Here is a 24,521-nt window from a genome sequence, read left to right as displayed (position 1 = left end):
AAATATAACTGAACAGGCCATGTACTACTTCCTCAAAGTCAAAGATGAATAGAAAAATCACAACTAATATTACATACATTTTTAGTATTTACACAGCATTATGAAAGGAAGAAAATTAAAAATGGGGTCAGATTGTGACACCAAAATATCACAGCTAAGGCAAATTATTATAAAACTGCCAGTTTTCTATACCATATTATTAAGGCTTTAATCTCTAGTGGCTTTTTTTCACTTAAAGAACAGGAGTTTATTCACTATTTATCCATTTATTTCAATTATCCAACAATTACAACACTACCACTATACATCAACAACCTGTAACATTACTAGAGCTAGCTTTTAGTACAATTAATATTTGGCATATTAATATTAATTATTTAATTTTTTTTTTTTTTTTTACCTGAGTTGTGTTTTGAGTTCAGTGAATCGCGGTCGCTTGCTCGGGTCATACGACCAGCATTTGGTCATCAAACTGTAGAGGGTGGGTGGACACTGGGGAGGCATCGCCAATCGCTCGCCATTTTCTATTCTGCCAATCACATCGTTGTTTTTCACCCCCTGGAAGGGCTTGATGCCGTACATTAAGATCTCCCACATGCATACACCTACAGGAGCCACAGGCACACTGTTAGACATGTAAAGATCAACTACATAGTGTGGTGAATACAGACACACTTGAAAGAGACAACTACAGAGGGTTAGCAACGTTTCACTGATGACGAGCAGCTGGATCACAAGACAAGCATTACTGTAACTCACCAAACATCCAAACATCACTGGCAGAGGTGAATCTCCTAAAGTTGATAGATTCAGGAGCCATCCACTTAATAGGAAGTTTACCTTTAGAAGCTAAGACACACAAACACGAATGCACAGAATTACCTGCAGATACCAGATCACGACTAAAGTGCAAAATTGTTTTTAACTACATAAAATTCATCATCAGTCTTTCAACAAGAAGACTGCGCATAGTTAGCAGCATGGAGAACAGGTTGAAGAGGTAACTGATGTAACACACTGTCACCAGTAGATGGTGGTAACGTAATGGCAACTAAAAGTTACTCAAACTACAAATATTTACTGATCTCAGGGCTACACTCTCTTTTTTCTCTTTTAATTTTAAGCCCAGGAGCATTCAGTGTACACATCTATAACTGTGGAAATTACAGGGAAACTTTCTCAGGAATATTTAAAATGCATCTGAATGTTCTGTGTTGTACAATCAATCTGACTTTGTTTCATTACCTTTGTAATAAGAGCTGTCCTCCATGTATCGTGACAGACCAAAGTCTCCGAGCATCACACAGTCGACTGCAGAGACTAACACGTTCCGTGCAGCTATATCTCTATTTAAAAAAACAAAACAAAAAACAAACTGAATGCATGACATATGTACAACAGGACAACCATCTGTCAAAGAGCATGCCAGTTATATTGTTAAATATCATGGCTACGTCAGAAAATCTTCATACATATCCATGTGTAGTCAGAACTGCAGGTGGTATATTTATGCAATGTACTACACTACCCTTAAACATTCAGGAATACCCCCCCCCCCCCCCCCCCCCCCCCCCCCCACACACACACACACACACACAAACCCACCCAATGCACACACAGAATCACAATGCAATGCCTCATCTGTGACATATGTGCAGAAGATTATGTAACGCAGCAGCTGTTATCTTTGACGTAAAAATGACGATAATGATTCAGGAGTGCCTGAAATCTCAATTTAATGCTCATTGAGTAAACTACTGACTGTAACAAGACAGGGTGAACATGGGAAGGACTTCAGTGTTTTATGTTGTCATAAAAGCACACATAATATTATGCTTTTATATATTTTAAGATTACATTAGAAACCAAAAGTCCTGCAGCTGAATTTCTAATTGGAAGAGCCATTTTATTTTCATATTCAGCATCATCTGTGTGATCTGATGCCATAGTTTTTCCTCAGTCGGGCTACATCTTTTCTGCGTGCCAGCGTATGTGTGAATGATTACCTGTGTACAAAGCGTTTGCTCTCCAAATAAGCCAGAGCTGTACTGAGCTGATACGCATACAGGATGAGCGTGGCCAGGTCGAGACTGTACTTCCTCACCTGAAGGAACGAACGCAACTATAGAAGGAGAGAGAAAACAAAGGAAGGAAATGACAGAGGCACAGTTAAACACGATGACATGGATTATGCTGAAAATGAACGCTGACGTATCAAGGTTGGGATTTTATGGCCCTTGCCATCTCAAGCTAACTCAAAGAACAGCTTATCCCACACACAGTCTGAAGGATACCTCTCCAAGAGTACAGAGCTCCATGATGATCCACACCGGGTTCTCTGTGATCACTCCGATCAGCTTAACAATGTGAGGATGGTCAAATTGACGCATTGTCACTACAAGGAAAAAAAAAAGCACAATAACTCAGTCAGCATGCATGTGATGCTAATCTGAGACTGTGAGACACATCAGTACACACACAAAGTTGCATCTCACATGCTTCTTGCAGGAACTTTTCTCTAACGCTGTCGGAGGTACAGTTCTTACAGGTCTTGATGGCGACAGCTAGAGGTGCTTTGTCCTGCAAAACAAACCGCACCCAAGACAAGAGTTAGCAGATGATACACTGTAAATATGGTTGAAATAACATGGTAAGAATATTCTACAAGCCTTTTGACCTATAAGCAGCAACAGATTTATTAATGTGTATAAAGAAGTGTGCATGTTCGTGTGTTTTTTTTTTTCTTTTACATACTGGACAGTTGTACACTCCTTGATGTACATCGCCAAACTGACCCTCGCCAATGCAACGGCCCAAGTCTATCCTGTCCCTCTGGATCTCATAGTCCCGCGCTGAGAGGGAGAATGAAAAAAGGAAAGAGAAAAGAATTGCAGAGAAGTAAGACAGGTTCCTGCTGTTTTTCATGTCCTGAACATACCCTATTACATTTGGGACATATTTTGACACCAAGGATGAGGCTTAATTGTGATCATTGTGAAAAACTATGGCCACAATATGCTTCTAAAGGTAGCTTTAAATAATTCCTACCATTCTAGCAGTTAAATATTGCACTTTTAAATAAACCCCATCCATTGGCAGTAGCTGCAGTTTGCAACATACCCCAAAAGAGTATGACATGGGTCAAGCTTTTTCCCCCTCTAACTTGACCAATGATAAAACATGCACTCTGCAACAGAGATCTGCAAACACACCAGCAATATACAGTAAAAACATGCACACCAGAGTCCCAGTATAATGCACTTTTTCCTGTAATGACTGTGCAAAAAGGATGCAAGGAAATCCACAAAACAAGTAGTAAAAAGATTAAGGAAAAAGCCTCGAGGCTTCTATGGACTTAACATTTCTGATATGCACTGAAACTAAACTGCATCTGATGAAGTCGGTGCCTGCAATAGTCTTTTTCTTAAACTTTCACTGACTAAATCCAAAAGGGCTGGAAACAAACCGCTTGTTTTTGCAACTGACATTTTAACTTTGGACATTTATGAGTTATCAACATTTCCGCCTTGTTGAAAAGGTCAGGAAACATTTCTGCAGAGGTGTATTAATGTCAGCTGCCAGCAAACTGCAGTAAGTTCAAGTTCAAAAGGTTTATTGGGTTTGTTCACCATCAGGAACTTATTCCGTACAAGTTTAATTGTCTGTCGGGCTAAAAAAAGAGCTCCGTTGTTTGGATTCAACCAACCCAAGCAAAACCAGTTCAACAGTAACACATTCCATTATGAAAGATTTACTGTAATTAAATCACACTGAAATTCACTTTCAGGAAATTAATAATTGCTTCAAACATAAAACGAACCCACAGAGATGTGAAAGAACCATGACCATAAAACAAGATTAAAAAAAAAAAAAAAAAGAAAAGAAAAAAGGAGTGAAGATATTATAATAGCAGGATGGTGCAAGGAGAGCCAAGCCAAAAAGAAAAACAACACAAATGCTGTTAGGTTGTTACAGAGGTCTGCCTTTACTTTGTGTTCCCAAGTTCTGATCGGCTTATTAGTAACGTACTGAAGCATATTGATTTGTTTATGGATTGGCTCTCGGTCAGCTCCCACACCTGAATTCACCTGTATGAGCTGCGATCTATAAGATAAAAATACCACCGAGTGAAAAAAAAAACAAACTTAACATCACTTTGAGTCTTTTTCTTTTCCAGGTATTAATGATCAAACACAGCTTCCCAACTGCTAATGTTATTCATTATTGGCTTTTAAATGCACTTAAGACACTATGATGAAGAAAGAGCCTGGAAAAGAAAAAAATCATAAGAGCGAATGAGAGCGAGAGAGAGGGAGTTTTACCTTCAACTACTCCATAGCTCACTGTGTTGGCGATGGGAGAAAGAGGAAGAAAGAGAGATGAAGAGAGTGGGAGAGCCAGGCAGCAGCTTTAAGTTTGAAACTAGCTCTCTCACACACACACACACAAAATAATTGGCCAACTTGGCTCATTATCAGATAATTGCCGATACTGCCACAAAATCATTCAAAGATCTAGCTTGCTCTGCTGCCATTTTACAGATTTATTTTATACATACAGCAGCCGGTATGACATGAACACACATACAAAGTCAGGCACAGGATAGGAAAATATGTCTGCTGTAAGTCTGATTAGAGGAAGTCTCAGAAAGGAGACCAAAATAAGCAAAGCAAAGAAAAAAAAAAAGACAAAGAAATACAGGCAGACACACAGAGCCAAGACAGAGACAGATAGAAAAAAGAAAAAAAAGACCGTGGAGGGAAAGGAGAACAGTCCATTTTCAAAGTTGGACGCACAATCAAAACACATAAGTATTCTTAACTGGCCAAAATATCCACATTAAAAATAATGGAACAGAGGGCTAAAGCCACGACTACTCACAGAACTACAGCCAAACAAACCAGCACATTCAGGCTTTTGACAAATGTATGAATGAATCCGACAGATGTGATGTGTCTCCATGACCACATGTATATAGTATACAGCTGCGGCCTCTAGTGTCTCTACTGTTTATAGACGATGAAGGAAACTGGCCAGAATTTGATAGCTGCTGCCTAACCAAACGTGGTTCAGTGCGACTCCTCTGGTTCATCATTCAAGTGTGTTTCTTGGAAGTGATTCCCACCACAGCTCTGCTTATTAGGGAGCTGAATGAAATTAACATTTGTTTTGAGAAAGAGAAATTTATAGCCCGCTTGTGCCAGTGCAACAGAAGCTGAGTTCTTAAGTACAAATGACTTTAGAAAGAGAGAAAACTGAATAATCGACTTACTTGAGGGCATGGTGTAGGTGTCCTCTTCATCAACTATCTCTGCATAGTCATCAGTCTCTGTAACGTAAAAAAAAAAAATAAATAAATTGATAAAAAAGAGCAAGAGATCAAACACATTGTGCACAAATAATGACACGTGTGTACAAAAACTGGTTTACCATCAAGAAAGGGTCCCTGACACACAAACGGCCAAAAAGAAAAACCACCCTGAACTTAAAGCATGAAGCTAACTCAGAGTTTGAACAACTCCAGAGCAGAGAAACACCCACGTAGCTTCTCGCTCGCCCGTTCTCTCTCCCGCTCTCTCTCACACACACACACACACACAAAAAAAACACTTTGCGGATAGCGTCAGCTGAGCATGTGTTGTGAATATCTGTCTGTGTGAGAGCAGCTGGTTTGCAGGGAGGGACTTAGTGTGGTGGAGGAAGAGGAGGAGGAGGAGTTGAAATAAAGTAAAAGAGATGGGATGAAGACAGAAAGCAGAGGCAAATAGAAAATGAAAGACAAAACAGTAAAGAAACTAACTGAAAATGGGTGAGAGGGAAGAAGCAATGAGGGAGAGATGCACAGAAGAGGAAGGAGAAATATTGTGTCTAGCTGTCACGGGAGCAGATGGTAGCATTTAGGATGAAATCTGTGCAGAATGAAACAGATAGAGGCGAGGGCACAGAAGAGAGCCAAGAGGAGGAAGAAGAAGAATAAAAAAAAGACAGGGAAACATGTACCAAGTCTATCCTAACCAGATGGCAGTGTTTAAAATAAAATCAGTGTGCAGACTCAGCTGTTGGAAACAAGAGTCAAACATCTGCTGTCCTGTACGCTCCCCTCATCTCTGCTTGGGATTTATCCGGCTCTGTGGGAAATGTGTTCCTAAATTTAATCAAAAATCCTTTTCTAAAGCCTGTGGCTGGTTTTCTCAAGAAAAGTCTCTGAAGGCAGACTTATAGAGGAGCTACTGGCTAGCTGCTTAGTCATTTTAAATAAGGCAGACTAAATAATACACTGGATGGTTGACACTAAACTGAACTAAAGCGCACTTATGTTTTGGCTACTGTACTGTATTAAAGGGATATCTGTGCAGTTAGCCATTAGCTTGATATAAACCACAGAAACATGGAGAAATGGCTATCCCAGCTCTGTCCAAAGATTTTAAAAAGTCTGACCACTGGCATTTCTAAAGTTTAGACCATTTCATGTTTAATCTTCTTAAACCCTTGGACAGGTTCAGCCTAGCTGTTTCTGTCTGATGGACCAGTCAAAAAAAGAATAGGATGGCAACCTCCTTATGATAGGGGGTTAGGTCAAAAAAAAAAAAAAAAGTGATAGTGTTGATTATTTATTTATTAATTTTTTGCTGTTACCAATTGCAAGTTGGTAACCAATAAGTCACCCAGAGATTGAGCATACAACACCTTAAACTTCTGGGCAACAACTTTTGATTACAATGTGATTACACAGGTCACCTGATGGGAGCCAACCTGTCACGGTCCAACTCAGACCGACTACAATCACTCTCAGATAGTTTGGTTTAAAATATTTGCTGTCTTATTTATAAACGTGCCCGTCTTCGAAGTAACCATTTCAAAGGCAGCGAGATTGCAAGTTCATTGGAAACTGTTGCAGTAATTTTGGTCATGCCACAGTCTCCAACCACAGTTTTCTCTAAAGTGACTGTAGTACAAATGCCATTGTTACTGCTATTATCGGACACTTTTCCCTATTTTTCCAAGATGCTACAAAAAAATGTAAAAGTTTTTAATTTAACAGGCATGTGTTTATTTAACCAATACCATGCATGACTTATATTTCACAAGAGGGGAAATAAATGCTTTTAATAAGCCTCTAAAAATCATCTTCATTTGAGCTGGAATAGCTCTGCTCAGCCTGCTTCTGCAGCTGAAATGTCTTATTAAACTGTTCATAAACAGCATTTTGGCAAAAGTTTGGTTTCATTTAAAAAAAAAAACAAAAAAACCCACTAATTTTAACAGAATATCTGTTTATTTACTTGCTTTGTTTTCTTCGTTTATGTTTCTACTTTCCAGGTTAGTTTTCAGCTTGGCTCCAGGTTCAATATATTCAGTATTTTCTGTAGCTTGCTTAAAGAAATGGTTTGACTTTTTACTGAGAGGGCACTCTGTATCACTCTGCATATTAAACCCAGTGTGGTTTGGGATGTGTTCTACAGAAACAACCATTTCTAAGCTTGACTGGCCTAACTGTGCATTTCTGCTTTCAGTAGAGGGAGTGTGTGTGTGTGTGTGTGTGTGTGTGTGTGTGTGTGTGTGTGTGTGTGTGTGTGTGTGTGTGTGTGTGTGTGTGTGCGCGCGTGCGTGCGTGCGAGAGAGAGAGAGAGAGAGAGAGATAGATCTAGCTGGCCCATTATAGCCAGGAATGCACCCACTCTCGAATCCAGCAAACCTCTCCCTACTCCTCTCTGTGTGTGTGCATGACTTTGCGTATGTGTAGCCGTTTGTGTGTGTGTGGAGAACAACAGAGAGAAACAGCTGCAGAAGTTCCCATCAAGAGAAAACACTACTGAATACACAAATTCTGTTTCTGGTGTTCTTCTAGTAGATTAAAAACAGACAATCACACAAACGCTCGACTTAAAAAGATACAATAATAAAATAGTTGTTACTAACAGACTAGTTAAATCTACAGGTTATTTATTCATGTTTCCTATCCGCTAAATATAAACAACATTCTGAATCATTCTGCATTATTATTGGCTATTTAAGTTGCACAGTATTTTCATAACAAAGCACATATACGAGCACACACACACACACACACACACGCCACCAGCACACAGGCTCTCCTTTCCCAGGAGAGTGCAGTGTTTTGGTGGTGCGGGACAAGAAAGAAGGAACAGAAGAACAAGAGATTATAAACAACAGTATAACTTTACCATCCCCACTAAGATCTTCTGCAGGATCCAGGAGAGCATGCAGGAAACGGGACAGCAGAGAAGGAAGACGGCAAACGGCAGCAAGGAGAGAGAGAGAGAGAAGCAGAAGGCAGAGAGAGAAAAACAGAGAGCGAGAGAGAGAGATTGATTAGAGCATGACATGCCATGAAACAACATGGGTGATGTTGCAAGATCTGCAAAGCCAAACACTTAGTGGGCAGTTAGTTAAAATCCAAAATCTTATGGGTGGGAAAGAATGCAACATTAACATCTCCTATTAATGTTGTGCAGGCTTATGTATAGTTAAAATCCATGAGTGCAATGTTTTGGGTGTCAAGCTGTAAGCATATGAGTCGAGTTAATTACAGTGAGCAGACAGAGGATGCAGCTGTGTTTAATATGCAAATTTCATTGGAGGAATGGATCCAGTGAGCAGGCAGTTACAACCGATCAAGGTTTCTCATATCTCATTTTCCACTGCTTAGAACAAGATAAAACCTCTGTGAGGACCTGGTGACAACTTTTTGCTTTCACCGTTTTTTTGTTCTTTTTTTGAAAAGAAAAAACAAACAAACAAACAAACAAACAATGAGTGGAAAAGGTCTGAATGTATATAAAGGAAATAAAACTTTTAAAAGATTAACATACAAAACACAAGCCGCTGTTGCAAGTTTTACTGAAACACACTAAACTTGTTTATCACATTTGGAAAAGTTTGGGGTGGTTTCAGCTATGAAGCAGCTGCTGTCCAGACTCTCGCACTCATTCTCCGAGCAGCCCTGTTAGCTACTGATGACAGCTGCCAACGCCACAGTTGGAGACACGAGTTCAGCATTATGACCCATTTAGAATATCACACAAGTGACACGTACACAGAACAGAAAAGACTGGATTCTGGTAGATGTGTAGCACCCAATAACAGCTATGACTCCTTCCAGTAGAGCAACACTGATCTGATGCAGGTCAGTGTTGTCAGGTGACTTTAAGATGTAGTTAAAGTCACCTCTCTAATAAAATTAGAAATTTCTGTATGCATCGGTTTGTTCTTCATCACTCTTTGTTATTGTGCTATTTGTCAAAAGTGGAAACACGGGTGACTGAAGCGCTCAATCTAGTGCTCGCTGAATGTCATTTGGATGAAGGGTTGTTGATCATTTCGGGGATCTGTTCCATGTTTCTACTCACTAGCATAAAAGGGAAATGAGGACTGAGTATTAATAACTTTCACATGGATTTCACAAACGAGTTAGCAACTTGACTTGTTGACGCTGTTCAACTCAGCACCATCATCTGCTCAGCTGTGATACTACTCTGCTACATGTGCTACAGACAGTGCTAAGAGTACTAGGGGGAAAAAACATGTGGGAGGGTCCTATGCTGGTTTGATGATGTGATGACAGTATTTCTAAATGGCCCCAAAAATCAGGCAACATATCTCATATACACTCACCAGCAATTTTATTAGGTACAACTGTTGAAATCCTTGTTAATGCAAATGTCTAATGATTACAGGAAGCAGTCATCTCAAACCAGTTTCTTGAACATGACAGTGAGTTCACTGCACTCAAATGGCCTCCACAGTCACCAGATCTCCATTCAATAGATCACCTTTGGGATGTGGTGGAACAGGAGAGTCACACAATAAATGTGCAGCTGACAAATCTGCAGCAACTGTGTGATGCTATGATGTCATTATGGGCCAAAATCTCTGAGGAATGTTTGCAGCACCTTGTTGAATCTGTGCCATGAAGAATTAAAGCAGCTCTCAATGAAAAGAGGGTCCAACCTGGTACTAGCAAGGTGTACCTAACAAAGCGATCAGTGAGTGTACATCTGTGATTGGCCCACATCAGATGATAAATCTTTTGGGCCCCAACACTGATAAAACTAATGAAAAACAAGTCAGTTGTGACCTCACCAGCAAGATGTGCTTACTGGAGTCCTGAAATAATCATTCATTCCATGTGTCATCACATGCTACTCCCACTCACATTAAAATGGGGGGGGGGGGGGGGGGGGGGGGGCAGATAAATAAAACACGATGCAAATTGACACAAAATATCTCTCCTTTAGCCTTTGTAGCTCAAAACTGAATATGCTATCACAATCAATTCTTAATGCATCGAAAACACACACAAGCTTCAGACTTTACAAGACATACTTATCAAAGTCTATTTAAATTTCTTCTACAGTCTTTTTTTAGTGCGCATTGGTGTGGTTATATGAAGCATCACATAACCTGTTATTGTGGTTAAAGCGTGTGTGTTTGTGTAAGACTGAGTCAAAGAAACCAGGCAGTGAAGTCAAAGACAGTTTAGCAAAAATGAGCATATTGTGATGCAGCAGATACTGTACAAAGCACCAAAACTGAGTCAATATTTGGACCCGTTCTAGATTAAATGAATACAATAAATTACTTAAAAAACAACCCACATATTATTACTATAACATTTTAATTAACATTCTTCAGTACTGTGGGTTTTGTAAAGACTGCCTGTGTGTTCTTATGTGAAGTTATTCAGTAAGCAAGATCATCAAACAGGAATTTCACTGTGCCACATCACAATTTTGTGGATATGCTCCTCTACTAACTGTCCAATGAGAGCCGAGGATACCATTGGGAGGCGAATCTGAACAGAAGACAAAGGGGAGGAGGAAACGCCGCGCCTTGGTTGGCTTAGGAGGTGTCGATGTCACTAGATCTTCGGCCAATAGGGCGGGGAAGAGGATGAGAGTGTGAGAGAGAAAATAAGAGTGAATGGATGTGGGAGAGTACAGAGAGATGAGGGGAGAAGATGTAAACAAAAGCAAGCAGGAACAGGGAGGATGAAGGAGAGAAAGGGAGAGGCTGTCCCAACAGAGGAGAAAACAATGAGATGATGATGGAAAAGAAAATGAGGAAAAAAAAAATCCCAGATGTTGAAGGAAATTAAACAGAAAGGAAGACAGCTGGAGCAGAGGAAGTCCTGATGAAGATGAGCAGAAACTGCTCATCTTGTTCCTAAACCACCCTCTTTGTGAGTTAGTGTGCTTGATTTTGTATCTTACCTGAGACAGAGATCGCTCTTACTCCACTTCTGACTGCTTCTAATTTTTTGTCATTATTAGAAACTCTAGAGAAAATGAGCAGACAGCAAATCAGAAAATTACACACACACACAAAAAAATCCCCCACCTCACTAAACTCATCGCTCCTTAACATCAATATCAGCCATTTTTAACATTAAAGCTCAAAAATGGAGAAACAGCGGAAGCTCTTTAAATAGTAAACTAATCCTTACTCTCTCCTTTTGCCGTGGTCTCTTTTTCTGTATCAGCTGAGCTCTACTACTATCTTTTTTTCATCACAGACAGAGAAAAAAGACAGGGTGGGAGAGCAAAGAGAGTGAGCGAATGAGAGAAAGAGGAGGAGACTACCAGAGTGTTTAAAAACCCTAAGTGGAAAATATTTGGCTCCTAAACTTATATCCTTATTTGACCAGAGCCACAGAGAGAGAGGGAGAAAGAGAGATTTGAGTTAAAATGACCAAAAGAGAGATATACTGCTGGAGGTGGAATTTAAACAGCTGACAGATAAACATGAACACGCTAATGTCCCAGCTGCAACAGTTACAGACAAATAAAATGTTGTGGGTATCAGGAAGTTGTGCACCAAAACCCACAAAAGGCTTATTTTTGGGGGAAAAAAAAAAATATTTTGAGTTCACAAACTTTTTAAAGGTCTCCATATTCCCCATAATTCGCCTCAAATTCCCATTAGTTATATAACTTTATATGAATTACAGAGAAAACAGGAAACAAAAAAACAAAACAAAAAACAAAGCCCAAGAAAACAATGGTTCACTGTTGTTGTTTCAGTCTTTAGCATATGGAACCCTTTTTTGAATTCAAGCATTTAATTTGAATGAATTCAAAATTAATTCGGCATCTCCATTTACTGTGAAAATGTAATTTGTGGTTCTTTACAGGAAGCTTCATAATAAAAACACTGATACACTGTTCTATGGAAATGCCCTTCTCTGTGTTTACTTACATAATGTTCAATTCTCTGGAAATTAACTATATGTAGATGTACTGTAGCAGTTTATACTCATATTGAACTGCAAGTCGCTACATTTACATCTTATTTAGTGCTCTAGACCTTTTATTTTCAGAAGAACTCTGACATCAGGGCTCCAAACCACACGTTGACAGAAAAAAGAAAATGCAGTTACTGGTCTTGGAGCATGCCAACTCTTTCCCTTTATGATCAAACATTTTATGTCATTGTCATTTGAACTTCTAAAGATCATTTTGGAGCTGTGAAACTGGTACACTTACAAGTAAAAATCACACTAGCCTCAGAGATGTCACTAACATGTGGACTTACTCCTCTGATGCATAGAGTGTATGCTCTGCTTAACATTTTATAATCATTAATTGAATGACTTTTAATGTAACCATACAAAGAATGAAGTCGGTACTTACTTTGGGATGGAAGGCAGTGCTCTCTCTCCCTCTAGAGGACAAAACCATGGATTTACAATGAATAATGACTCATCATTCACATAAAACATGGCCATATGCACAACACAAAGGATAGTAAACATGATGAGAACAACACAACTAACTGTGTATCACTAAGGACCCATGCAGTAGCTGAGGCTATTGCAATTATAGGAAGTTGCAAAAGTAATGCTACTGACGGCACGTTTAATTTAAATGAGCCTTAAGACAAAGACTCTTCTGCTATATTAGCATACTTTATTCCTTTAAAGTACACTATATTGCCAAAAGTATTCACTCACCCATCCAAATCAATGAATTCAGGTGTTCCAATCACTTCCATGGCCACAGGTGTACAAAACCAAGCACCTTGGCATGCAGCCTGCTTCTACAAACATTTGTGAAAGAATGGGTCGCTCTCAGCTCAGTGAATTCCAGCAGCTCAGCCACATAAAAATCAGAGAGCGGGGTCAGCAGATGCTGAGGTGCACAGTAAACAGAGGTCGGCAACTTTCTGGAGAGTCAATTGCTACAGACTTAGAAACTTCAAGAAAAGTGCATCAAGAGCTTCACAGAATGGATTTTCATGGTCGAGCAGCTGCATCGATGCAGTGGCGTAAAGCATGCCGCTACTGGACTCTGAACAAGCCTGGGTTTGGCGCTTGCCAGGAGAACAGTACTTGTCCGACTACATTGTGCCAAGTGTAAAGTTTGGTGGTGGTGGGGATTATGCTGCAAAAAGTGGACCGACATCATATTAAACTTTATGTATTAAGAATGGGATGTCATTCAAGTTCATATGTGCAAGTAAATATTTTGCAGACAAGTGAATACTTCTGGCAATATAGTGGATATTTACACAGCTATACTGATTTACATAATTACTCTTTGTAATCTGTTAACACATGAGAAAAATCAACAGCTTCTGCTCAGACACAGCAGAAGCTGTTGATTTTTTTCATGTTTATATAATTTTTCAGCCCAGCACCTGCCCCATTTTTTTGTCTGTGGATGTGCGTGCATTCTTCCTTCATCCTATCCTTATAAACTGTAATTTTTGTGTTTTAGTGCACAGAAAAAAATTTTATACCACTAATTTAAGTTTTGAAAGGAAACATTATGATACTCAGGAAATGATTGTTCTCTAATAATATTTAAATATTTGTAAAATATTATGAAGATAAGTTGCAGGACTTTATACTTAATGTTCCGATTCCTGAAGCTGTTCAGGAAAATATAATAATTTAAATACAAAAGGTGAAATTTAACCTCAAATTTTATTCATCCAAAAAAAAAAAAAAAAAAAAAAAAAAAAAAAAGATTTCTACTTCTTCACATAATAACCTTATGTTATATAATATAATGTAATTATTCATAATGTAAACACTGAAAAGAACACAAAAGGGTTCATTTAACTGAATGATTTTCATGAACTGACAGACAGGAGGGATCAGCAGCATCAAATTTTACCTTTCTGAACTCTGATGATGAAGGAGTGAGTTTCCATGGATACGAGTCTACAGTAACCATCAATTAAGTCAGCCAAGTTCTCCGCCATGGTGAGAGACGCTGTCGTAACTGTAAGAGGCTACACACACACACACACACACACACACACACACACACACACACACACACACAGTGGCTTGTTACAGATAGCCCTTACAAAATAAAAAGGGAACTGCATATACGTGAAATTAAGTGGCTAAAATGTCATCTGCTAACAGTCAGGTTTTCCATGGTTTTTCACAGTGACAGACAGTGCAGGGATACCTCAGCAGCTCCGGCTACGTTCAGTTGTAGCATACCCTTCCTGTCCTTTTCCTCCATAGCTGAGTACTGGATGGTCTGGACTTGATTAAAATTTGCTAGATGGGTGGGCTGAGGACAGAGCAACACACAAAAGACATTAAAGTAAAACATGTGAACTACACTAATTAGTTTTCTTTGATCACGAGCTGGAGTGCAATAAAATTAGCTCAGTTTTACATTGTGCATTTGTTAAAAACTCACCGTGGACCCCTTGTCAGTGAGGTAGCTGATTCCTTCCTCTGGCCCAATGGCTAATTCTACCTGGATCACCCAGCTGGACTGTTAAGAGAGAAGATGAGATTAAAGTTAAAAGAGGCAGAGAGGGGAAAAAGGAGAACCCCAAGGTAGGAGAAATGACAGAAAATGCAATTATAGGCAAAGGGAGTGAAAGCTGCCTCGAAGCCCTTCTAGAAGCAAGTCTCATCACTTGTCATTTCTGTCTTATATGTCTGAACTCACTGGATACATGCAAAGCCTGATGCCACCAAAAGGGGTCAACCTAACACAGTAAACCTAAGCTCCCAGAGCACAGCGTGGCACAGTGAACCTGAGCAGCAGAGTAAACCTACCCCAAGGGCACATTTGAAGAACTCCTTGTCAAAGCGGTAAACTGGTGCAAGTATCTCCAAGAACTTCAGGATGCATTGCTCATCGTTGAGGTTGGCTACTTGCTTAAACGTCTGCTGAATCAACTTTCGAAGAGTTTTAGCCTGCATGGAAGAAAAAAAAAAAGTTAGAGAAAAGAAAAGAAGAAAATATTAATTAAAAGAGGGTTTTTTTAAGAATTGCTGCCGAGCTGATAAAGCAGAGAACCTAGAATTGGGAGAAGCAAGTGGAGGAGGCATGGTAGAAGTTGTGTGTACTTCTGTGCATGCATGTGTGGCCACAGAGTCACAGACAATATAAAACATTGATTGACTAATAGTCCACTCAGTTCCAATCAAACTGACCTCAGCGCTCCATTCCCAGCTCTGATCAATATCTTATCAAAGACACATTAACACTGTTAGTCACTCAATTAAACATCAATGAGTCTCCTCATTCATCTACAGTGAACACTGCATTTTACACAGAGTGGATTTTACTGCGGGTTGTGTTAGTCTGCTGGCATTACAGTCACAGCTTCACAAATGAATTTTTTGGATCTTTGATGTCACTGCCACAGAGTGGACAGATGGTAAAGAAAAATCCATCAAGCAGCAGCATTCTGCTACTTAGTTCTCTCTATTCTTTGATACTCCAGGCATAAAGATGAACGACATACACTCACACAAGCATACATGATATTTAGTACTGTCCAGTACACTGGGTGCACAATTTGAAAAATACATTTAAAAGTTTTGTTAAAAGCATGTAATATGCAGACCATCCTTTACTGTGAACAGCTCTGGATATATAGATTAAGATTAAAGATTAGAAGAGGTTTAGGTCACTGTGTGGCAGGCTTTAAAAAAAGAAAAAAAAAAAGCACAAGTTTAAAATAAAAAAATAAATAAATAAAACAGTATAACACACTGGGGCATTCTGCACATTATAACTGAGCAGTTTAATGATTAAGAATTGATCAGATTAGCCGACTTGGACACAAACACTGTCTGATCTCAGGCAGCCTCAATGAGTCAAAAATCATCTCATCACAAGATGTACAGTAGGTGTTACACAGTTTTCTGTACTAGACATTTATAACTTATGGACAGAAATATTCATACAGTGTTTCATATCTATCGTGCTGAGCCGACATCTATTTTTAAATGGTACTGTGATCACTGACTTGTCAATAAAAACAGTTATATAAACTTCACTACAGCAGCATTTACTTATTAAGCCTGAAGGAATCAAGAAACCCACAAATTCTCTCTCTTTCACACACACACAAACACAAACACACACTCCCTGTGTGCGTGTGCTTGGCTCATTTCAGTAGATGTCATTACAAAATCTAGTAGGTGTTCCTCAGGCTCCAGATATGATCACTGTTTTAATTCCTAGAATTCCACCACACAAATGCATATAAACAAACAGGGACATTGTCCGTCCAAAGTGTCCACCCTTCCTGAGAGGAAGTACGGTAAGAGGCTATCACCTCGTCCATCGACACACTGACTATCGCTATAGCAACAGCCTGACCAAATATGACACTAATAACAGCATTTAACCCCCCCCCCCCCCCCCCCCAAGAAAACATTCACAATCAATTCAGTCACACTCGTAAAGACATGATGATTCTTTTCATGCCTGGAAAGTATTACTAATTCACCAAGATTTGCACAAATAAAAAGTTGCTTTATAATGTATTCATCAAGCATGAGCTACTGAATTTTTCTGCATCAGGATAATGTGCAATGTCAGTTTCCTGATCATTCACTGTACTCACTTGGCCTCCACAGTCACCAGATCTCAAGCCAACAGGGGACCTTTGGTACGAAGCTAAATGGAAGAGTCATATCATGGATGTGCAGCTGAAAAATCTGCAGCAACGGTGTGATGCCAATATGGACCAAAATCTCAAATGTTTCCAGTACCTTGTTGAGTCTATGCCACAAAGAATAAAGAGAGTTTTGAAGGCCAAAGGGGGTCCAACCGAGGACTAGCAAGACGTAACAAACACAGTAGCCGTGAGTGTACGTATCTTGTTGGATGGTTATGCCAAAGACCTTAATATTAAGTCATATCTTCACAACAGACAATATACTGATAATGATTACATATTACAACATACAGTTCAAAGAATAATAAGTAGTAATATATTTTTAGGCACACTTTAGAAAATACTTTCAATACTTTCTTAGCTACAATTATATTTTTTCTACTAAACATATTTCAAATATGACTGTAAGTCTCATTTTATTATGCTGACTGTTCATCGTGCCAATAAAGTGTGCGGCAGTATTTCACTAGCTCGGCCTGGTTGATCAACTTTGATCTCCAAATCTCCCAAAGGTCACTTTTCCTAAACCTGCTGCCCAGCCAGTCAATGTGAATGAACAGACTCTGCTCTTTATAACATCAGTCACTGTTTACCACGGCCATCTGCTCTGGGTTTTTCGTGTGTGTGTGTGTGTGTGTGTGTGTGTGTGAGGGAGTAGAGTCCATTGAGGGAGAATAATCTCATTAAATGTCTACCATTCTCTTTCACCAGAGTGAACAACACAAACCTAAATGACAGCTGTGCTCGCGCCCTCTCTATTTCACACATACACTAACGCACATGTACCACATATGAGTGTGCCACAGCTCTTCCTGCATTAAACTGGCAATATATATATCTCATTACTATAATGATCATAGCACACGTATGTATGTCCTCCTAATAGGTGGGCCAATTTGAACAAAACTTTGCATCAACTTTGTCACACATACAGTGATTATTAGTAACTATATGCTTTTGCAAACAGAGAACATCAAATGTGATGTGATTTTGATCAAGTCACCAGAGCTGCAATGATTAGTCAAAAAGGAGCTTAATCTGCAAAAATTTACTTAAAAGACCAACCATGGCAGCCATTTACCAAGCTTAACTGCCAAATATTTTATGTTCCAGTTTTCATGTGTGTGGAATAGATGCCTTTCTTTGTCTTTTATAATAAAAAAAATATTTGTGTAACCCCCATGCCCCACCCCCTCCCCCACTATTTTTCGAAGATTTTATAGTCTAAACGATAAACTGATAAGAATCTGTTTTTTTTCCCCAACAAAATGACTGATCCATTAAAGAGAAAGGAGATTCCTCCCTAAAATCAAAAACACATATTCAAGCATTCTTACAGTAAAAATAAAATTGAAAATATTTATCAAATATCAAATTAGTTGAAGATTCATTTTCTGCTGATTAATTTTTTTCAGCTTTATCGCTCTGAAGTATGTAGTTCTTCCCATTTTGCTATGCATTCATTCAGATGATGTCATCACAGATTATAAACACTATAATAAAATAATCTGTCCAGACATTTATATTCAAGTCAATTTATTGATGTTTGACTGCACATGTGTGTCACTGTGTGCTTATAAAACAGACCTCTTGGGAGTGAATGCTGTGATGCCTGTGAGAGGAGAGGAGAGGAGAGGAGAGGAGAGGAGAGGAGAGGAGAGGAGAAAGCTTGACAGACTTTTTTTTTTTTTTGGGGGGGGGGGGGGGGGGGGGGTGAAGGAGATGCATGTTGACACCTCCCCCCTCCCTCCTTGTTGTTTGAAAGAGAAAGTGGGTTTAAACATGACCTGAGGGTCATGTATACCCACCACATACATACACCAGTATGAACAGACAGCCTCTCTCCCTCTGCAGAGCATCTGTCTGCCCGCCTGCTGACATCAAGACCTTTTCGGGTCACCGGGCCCCTCTCTCTCACACACACACACACACACACACACACACACACACACACACACACACACACACACACACACACACACACACGCACGCCAAGACCCTGCTCATAAACGCGTGCCGTAAATTTATCACTGACGCAGACGCTGCTTAATATGCAAGCACACCCAGTCACCACATACAACCAACCCACCAAAATGTCTTCTCAAATAAAATGAAGAATGTGCTGTGCTTTACTGAACTCATACCTTCCCATTAGGTCAGTAAGTTGACCACTGAATCACTGAGTGGCATATTATCAGTTTTAACTACTGCTGAGTACTTGGTCAATTATATACTGAGAGATCTATAATACCATATCAAGAGTAAAGCTAGCAGAAAAACTACATTCATCATACTAATTGTATGCATGGAGGTTTTTCTAATATTTGCTTTTTTCCTCTTACTTTCCTGCAATAGTCTGACCCTCATCAGCAGCTGGTTTTATTTCAAATGAGATCAGATTAGATTAAACTTTATTAATCCCTTTAAGAAGATTCCTTCAGGGAAATTAAAGATTGAGTCTTGGAATGTTTTACATTTAATCTGCCAGACTGCACAATGTCTGACAAGTAACACATCCAGAAATATCTAACAGAAGAAGGTTCTATACTAGAAAGCTGCCAATAATATTACGCTCCTGGAGCTGAGTGTGGATGGAGCAGGACTTAGTTTGCAAGATTTAAAGTTTTGAGCTTGTTTTGGGAGTCTGTGAACTCAAACTCTCTCCACATGGACATGAAACCCACCTTAACTGAATCCAACAGGTCTTTTGGGAAAAACCGCCTCAAACCAACATCTTTCCTGAAAAGAGAAACAAAGAGAGATATGGGAGGTAAACATCAGAATGTTTATCATGGTGTAATTACTCAGAAGAATGTTAATTGGCAAGTACTTCTGTCTTTATCTGATCTGAGACGCGTTTCTAACCTCTCCTGAGATGCTGCCAAGAACAGCTACAGACAGATACAGTTCAGACAGCCAAGAGAAGACAAGAAACAGAGAGCTATGACTAAGTGCTGACTACAGCGTACTACTCATCTTTTCCTTTAAAGACAGGGTTGGAGAAAAACAGAGAAGGCAGAGAGGGAGAGTTGGAGAGTTGCAGGAAGGAGTACAAAGAGGGTGACCACAGAGACAAAGAGGGATGTGCAGAGCTTTAACAGGAAGCTGGCTAATGACTCATGCTCATCTGGAGAAAACACAAGTGACGAGAGTAAGGGAAAGACTGGAAGCTCACATCATCTTTTTCCTCCCATTTCCCCCAAACACAGGTCAAATGTCAAAACACTATTAGAATAAATGTCTAAAGTCTGAAACATGGATTCAGATGGAACTGAGTTAGTTGTAAATCACACAAAATATTAAAAAAATGAAGCTTTCAGATATTCTCAAACTTCGCCTAACTTCTAAAACCATGTCCATGAAACACAAACTCCTGTGTGTCACCTTTAAAACAGTCCCCTCTCTCCAAATCACAGGCATGTCATCACAAGAGCAACAAGAAATACAGACAGAAATGACATAATCAAGCTGACCTCAGAGAACAAGCCCTGACAAAGGCCCACTGATTAAACAGCACTGCACAGGCTCCCAAACATGACAGCCAACTGCAACCAGCTGACCAGCAATATTTGCAGCTGGTCTTATTAGATGCACTTGGAAAACAAACAGTGTATTTGGAAGGTTTTCAGACCTGTTCTATTTTCCACATTTTTGTTGGGTTTGATTACATCTTGCCAACTGTCTGATAAGGCCACTGTATAGGCCACTGATCAATACATTAATTTGAAATTCAATCAAACAGCAGCAAAGACCAACACAAGCATTCTGCCTTGAAATTCCTGAGCATAAAGGTATCTTCTTTTTATTTTGAGGGGTTCTTTTGCCCATGTGTGATCTAGGCAGAGCACTGGTGGTCCAAACATCTCGTTTGAGAAGGATGAAGGCTTCAGTGCACTTGGGGATTTTCAGTGGTGCAGAAGTTTTCTTCTTCTATCCTTCACCAGATGTGTGTGTTGACACAATCTTGTCTCCACCTTATGGGTTGGTTTTCTAAAATGTGCCATCAACTGTGAAAACCTACAGACAGAGGTGTGCCTTTTCAAATTATTTCAAATACATTCAACTACATGTGGACTCTAATCAAGATGTAGAAGGATTTCAAAGAACACTGATAGAAGATGTCCAAGATCTCAATATGTATCCTTTTTTATCCTTTATAAGGAACACATTTTAAATCAGAGTACAGCATCAAGTCAGTTAAACGTCTGGGATATTGATCTGGTCAGTTAACAGAGGTAGTTTTTAATCAGTTTTTGCAGCTTTGGCATTAATGAAATTAACAACAGCTGCACTAAAGGGGCAACAATGAGACAACCCCCAAAACAAAAATGGTTTTACAGGCGGAGGCAACGTCCCCTCCTTATTTATCTGACTGTTTTTATCACTAGTTTTGCATTTGGCTGGGGTCAGCTTCACTACTGGAAGCATAAGGCAATACCTGACAAGTAGTCTAACTCCTCCAGGATGGTTTTGCCAGGTTTGCTGTGCCTCCCAACACAGTCTCATAAGGACATTCCAGGAGACAGGCAGATCCTCTAGGAGAGCTGGACAGGGCCGTAGAAGGTCCTTAAGCCACCAACAGGACCAGTATCTGCTCCTTTGAGCGAGGAGGACCAGGAGCCCTGCAAAATGACCTCCAGCAGGCCACTGGTGTGAATGTCTCTGACCAAACAATCAGAAACAGACTTCATGAGGGTGGCCTGAGAGCCTGATGGAGCCCGACTGGCATAGCAGAATTGGCAGGACCACCACTGCCGCACTGTGCTTTTCACACATGAGAGCAGGTTCATCCTGAGTACATGTGACAGATGTGAAACGGTCTGGAGAAGCCATGGAAAACATTATTCTGCCTGTAATTTTGTTCAGCATGACCGGTTTTGGTGGTGGGTCAGTGAGGGAGGGAGGGAGGGATGCACAGACCTCGACAGGCTAGGCAACAGCACCATGACTGCCATTAGGTATCGGGATGAAATCCTTGGACCAATTATCAGACATCGACTGTCCCCCACACTCGCCTGACCTAAATCCAATAGAACACCTCTGAGATGTTGTGTTTGAGTCTATCTGCTGTCACCAGGTTGCACCTCAGATTAGTGATGCCCTGGTCCAGATCTGGGAGGAGATCCCCCAGGACATCATTAGGTTGTTTCATTAGGAGCATGCCCCGACGTTGTCAGGCATGCATACATGTGGGGGGGCCATACAAACTACTGAGTACCACTTTGAGCTGCTGGAATGAAATTTTGGCAAAACAGACTAGCCTGGCACATCATCTTTTCACTATGATTTCTGGGGTGTATTTGAATTCACCCCCTCTGCAGCTTGATACTTTTCATTTCTATCTAACAATGTGGAATCCTTTCATTCCTAACACACTAACCAGTCCATATTAGTATAGATATTCAACATGATTTTTTCCCCCATTGAGATCTGATGTGTTTTAATAGTGTTCCATATCACACTAAAACACTTTTTTTTTTTTTTTTGCTGTGACATTGTTATATGCAGACTGATGAAATTCAATTTTAAGATAATTCTGAAACACAAAATGTGTAAAACTTAAAAAGGTCTGAAATGTTTCCAAATGCACTGTGTATGCACAACATTTTTGTGCATACCTTAATTTTAATGTTGGTATAATTTATAGTAATGTTAGGACCTCTGGCTCCCCAGGGGGATAGAGGAGAAATATTAATGACCAGGTGGAAACAGGTGAAGGCACAATTAAGATATTTCAAAGACAATAACTACATAATTTAGAACCATTTACAGAGAAAAACCTGCTTAAAAGGAAAAATAAAGGGTAAAGCTTCAGTGAATTTCTACTTAGGCTTAAATGGTAACAAATTATCAGGCTCTTCAAAGACGCTTCCTGAAAATTATACTTGTAATGTTGCTGCTGGAAAAAGAAAAAGAAGCAGCAGAGGTGAAAAATTCCCCAAATAAAAGGATGTGCAGCTTTTTTTTTTTTTAAGCTGGACAAAAGTCTCTGGCTTTTCTGCCAACAATTCAAAATGGTGGCCAATATGGGCCAACTAGAGCCAACAGCACCATACATTACCCAAAGCACATTACAAATTTTTGGCACTGAATGATCAACAAGGGCCCAACAGGCCCTGATGACCAACTGTCAGCTTCCTGTATCAAAGCCCTAGCAGCTCTTTCCATCTTGCTCTTATGTTGGTTTAAAATATGCATGAGACAACATCTTTTTCCAATCAACAGAGAGGCAGTGAGGGAACGATGGAGACAAAGCAAAGAGAGGAAGAACAGATAAAAATAGAGGAAGTGAACATAGTGGAGAAACAGACACAGAGAATGAAAAGGAGAGACAAAGAGAAAAGACAGCATTCTACTGAGTTAATTGGAGAGCTCGTTAGGCTGATGGGAAGAAAGAAAGATGTCACTGAAAGAGGACAGCTCATTAGAATCAAACCAAGTTGGAGCCAAGCCACATTTAAACTTCAGTTAGTTAATTCTTCAACCATCTTTCAGAGAGCCCACAGTGGGACAACACATCGAGAAAACACAAGTGCAAAACAGAACAGTTGCTGCTGCAGTTTCCTCTTTAATACCAATAAGTCTAACATCTCGAATCCCAGCTAGATAGCAAACATACTAAACAGCAATTTGCAGATGAACAGATTTTAGGAACAGGGAATCTGAACAATTCCTTTGCACAAATCCAAATTTCTAGGAAAAGTCAAGGGAACCTTACTCCAGCAAAAACCTTAATATTGTGTTATTTACTTCTGATCTGTAACCCTGAAAGCTGTTTACAAAAGATGCTTCCAGGAAAAGAAAAGATGAGATTAAGAAGTACTGATGTGCCAGAAAGGTTGGGAGTTCAACTGTGCGCCTGGAACTCTTTGCTTATGAAGATAATACTTACTCCAGTAGTTCATAGTTAGATTTCTTGTCGAGGGCATTTCCTCTCATCTCTTTAAAAAACCTCCTAGAATTGAATCCAGTAGGATGGAGAAAGAGAGAAAGAGTGAGGTAAGACTCATGGAGTGCTAGCTGTTTTTTTTTTTTTTTTTGGCAAAAACAGCTCTTACTTTGCACAATGAATAATAAACACTGACTAATGTTGGCAAGAATTATCAGTAGCTGACGGATAGACCGATTGTTCAACCCAGAAAGAACTGCAATGGTGAAGAAAACAACTCAAACTGTAATTTGTTAGTCCAACAATGGAGAAAAAAGAATGCTTAATACCTGCTTGGACTGGAACCCTTTTATGCTTTGATATTAAAAGAAAAAACAGCCCATCCGCATGTGAAGAAATGGAAACAAAAGCGATGAGTCAGAGGATAGGACTCCAAGCAGGTTTTTACCTAATTTCTAGACAGCCCAGTTTGAGAGCTACATCTTGTTCCACTTGATCCCCTTTTTCTGTCATGTAGTCGTTCTTCACCTGGAAGACAAAAAACACACAAAAGTGCTTATTAAAATATTTATTTCTCAACAAATAAAAAGTTATGTCTCTCATACACACAGACAATCCTACTGACCTAGATTGTCCAAAGACAAACACAGTCTTCTAGTAGTGCCATATGCCTTAGTGCTAGCTGCTGGCAGAAAATGAAATATGTTTGTGTGTCTGGGTG

The 24,521-nt window shown here is 39.6% G+C and overlaps 1 protein-coding gene across 4 annotated transcripts in view; it reads right to left on the bottom strand.

Annotated features, from left to right (window-relative positions):
- Nucleotides 1-24,521, bottom strand: part of LOC115788192 (focal adhesion kinase 1-like) — a 55,133-nt gene that overhangs the window by 12,319 nt on the left and 18,293 nt on the right. For 2 of the 4 annotated variants that reach the window (XM_030741134.1, XM_030741135.1), the window contains exons 6-24: nt 24,249-24,328; nt 23,804-23,866; nt 19,596-19,650; nt 15,053-15,193; nt 14,685-14,762; nt 14,445-14,552; nt 14,142-14,259; nt 12,654-12,684; nt 11,235-11,299; nt 8,187-8,204; nt 5,273-5,329; nt 4,323-4,343; nt 2,755-2,852; nt 2,496-2,580; nt 2,295-2,395; nt 2,007-2,122; nt 1,246-1,346; nt 760-849; nt 401-605 (exon numbers count right to left, since the gene is read on the bottom strand). In XM_030741134.1, coding sequence (XP_030596994.1) covers nt 401-605; nt 760-849; nt 1,246-1,346; nt 2,007-2,122; nt 2,295-2,395; nt 2,496-2,580; nt 2,755-2,852; nt 4,323-4,343; nt 5,273-5,329; nt 8,187-8,204; nt 11,235-11,299; nt 12,654-12,684; nt 14,142-14,259; nt 14,445-14,552; nt 14,685-14,762; nt 15,053-15,193; nt 19,596-19,650; nt 23,804-23,866; nt 24,249-24,328 — 1,631 coding nt within the window. Of the gene's footprint in view, nt 1-400; nt 606-759; nt 850-1,245; nt 1,347-2,006; nt 2,123-2,294; nt 2,396-2,495; nt 2,581-2,754; nt 2,853-4,322; nt 4,344-5,272; nt 5,330-5,430; nt 5,597-8,186; nt 8,205-11,234; nt 11,300-12,653; nt 12,685-14,141; nt 14,260-14,444; nt 14,553-14,684; nt 14,763-15,052; nt 15,194-19,595; nt 19,651-23,803; nt 23,867-24,248; nt 24,329-24,521 lie in introns of those variants that run through there. The other 2 variants (XM_030741136.1, XM_030741137.1) reach the window with 2 other exon arrangements.

Source organism: Archocentrus centrarchus, chromosome 11, assembly GCF_007364275.1.
Source record: "Archocentrus centrarchus isolate MPI-CPG fArcCen1 chromosome 11, fArcCen1, whole genome shotgun sequence".
Lineage (NCBI taxonomy): Eukaryota > Metazoa > Chordata > Actinopteri > Cichliformes > Cichlidae > Archocentrus > Archocentrus centrarchus.
Note: the sequence above shows the minus strand (reverse complement) of the source record. Positions and strands in the feature narration are given on the sequence as shown.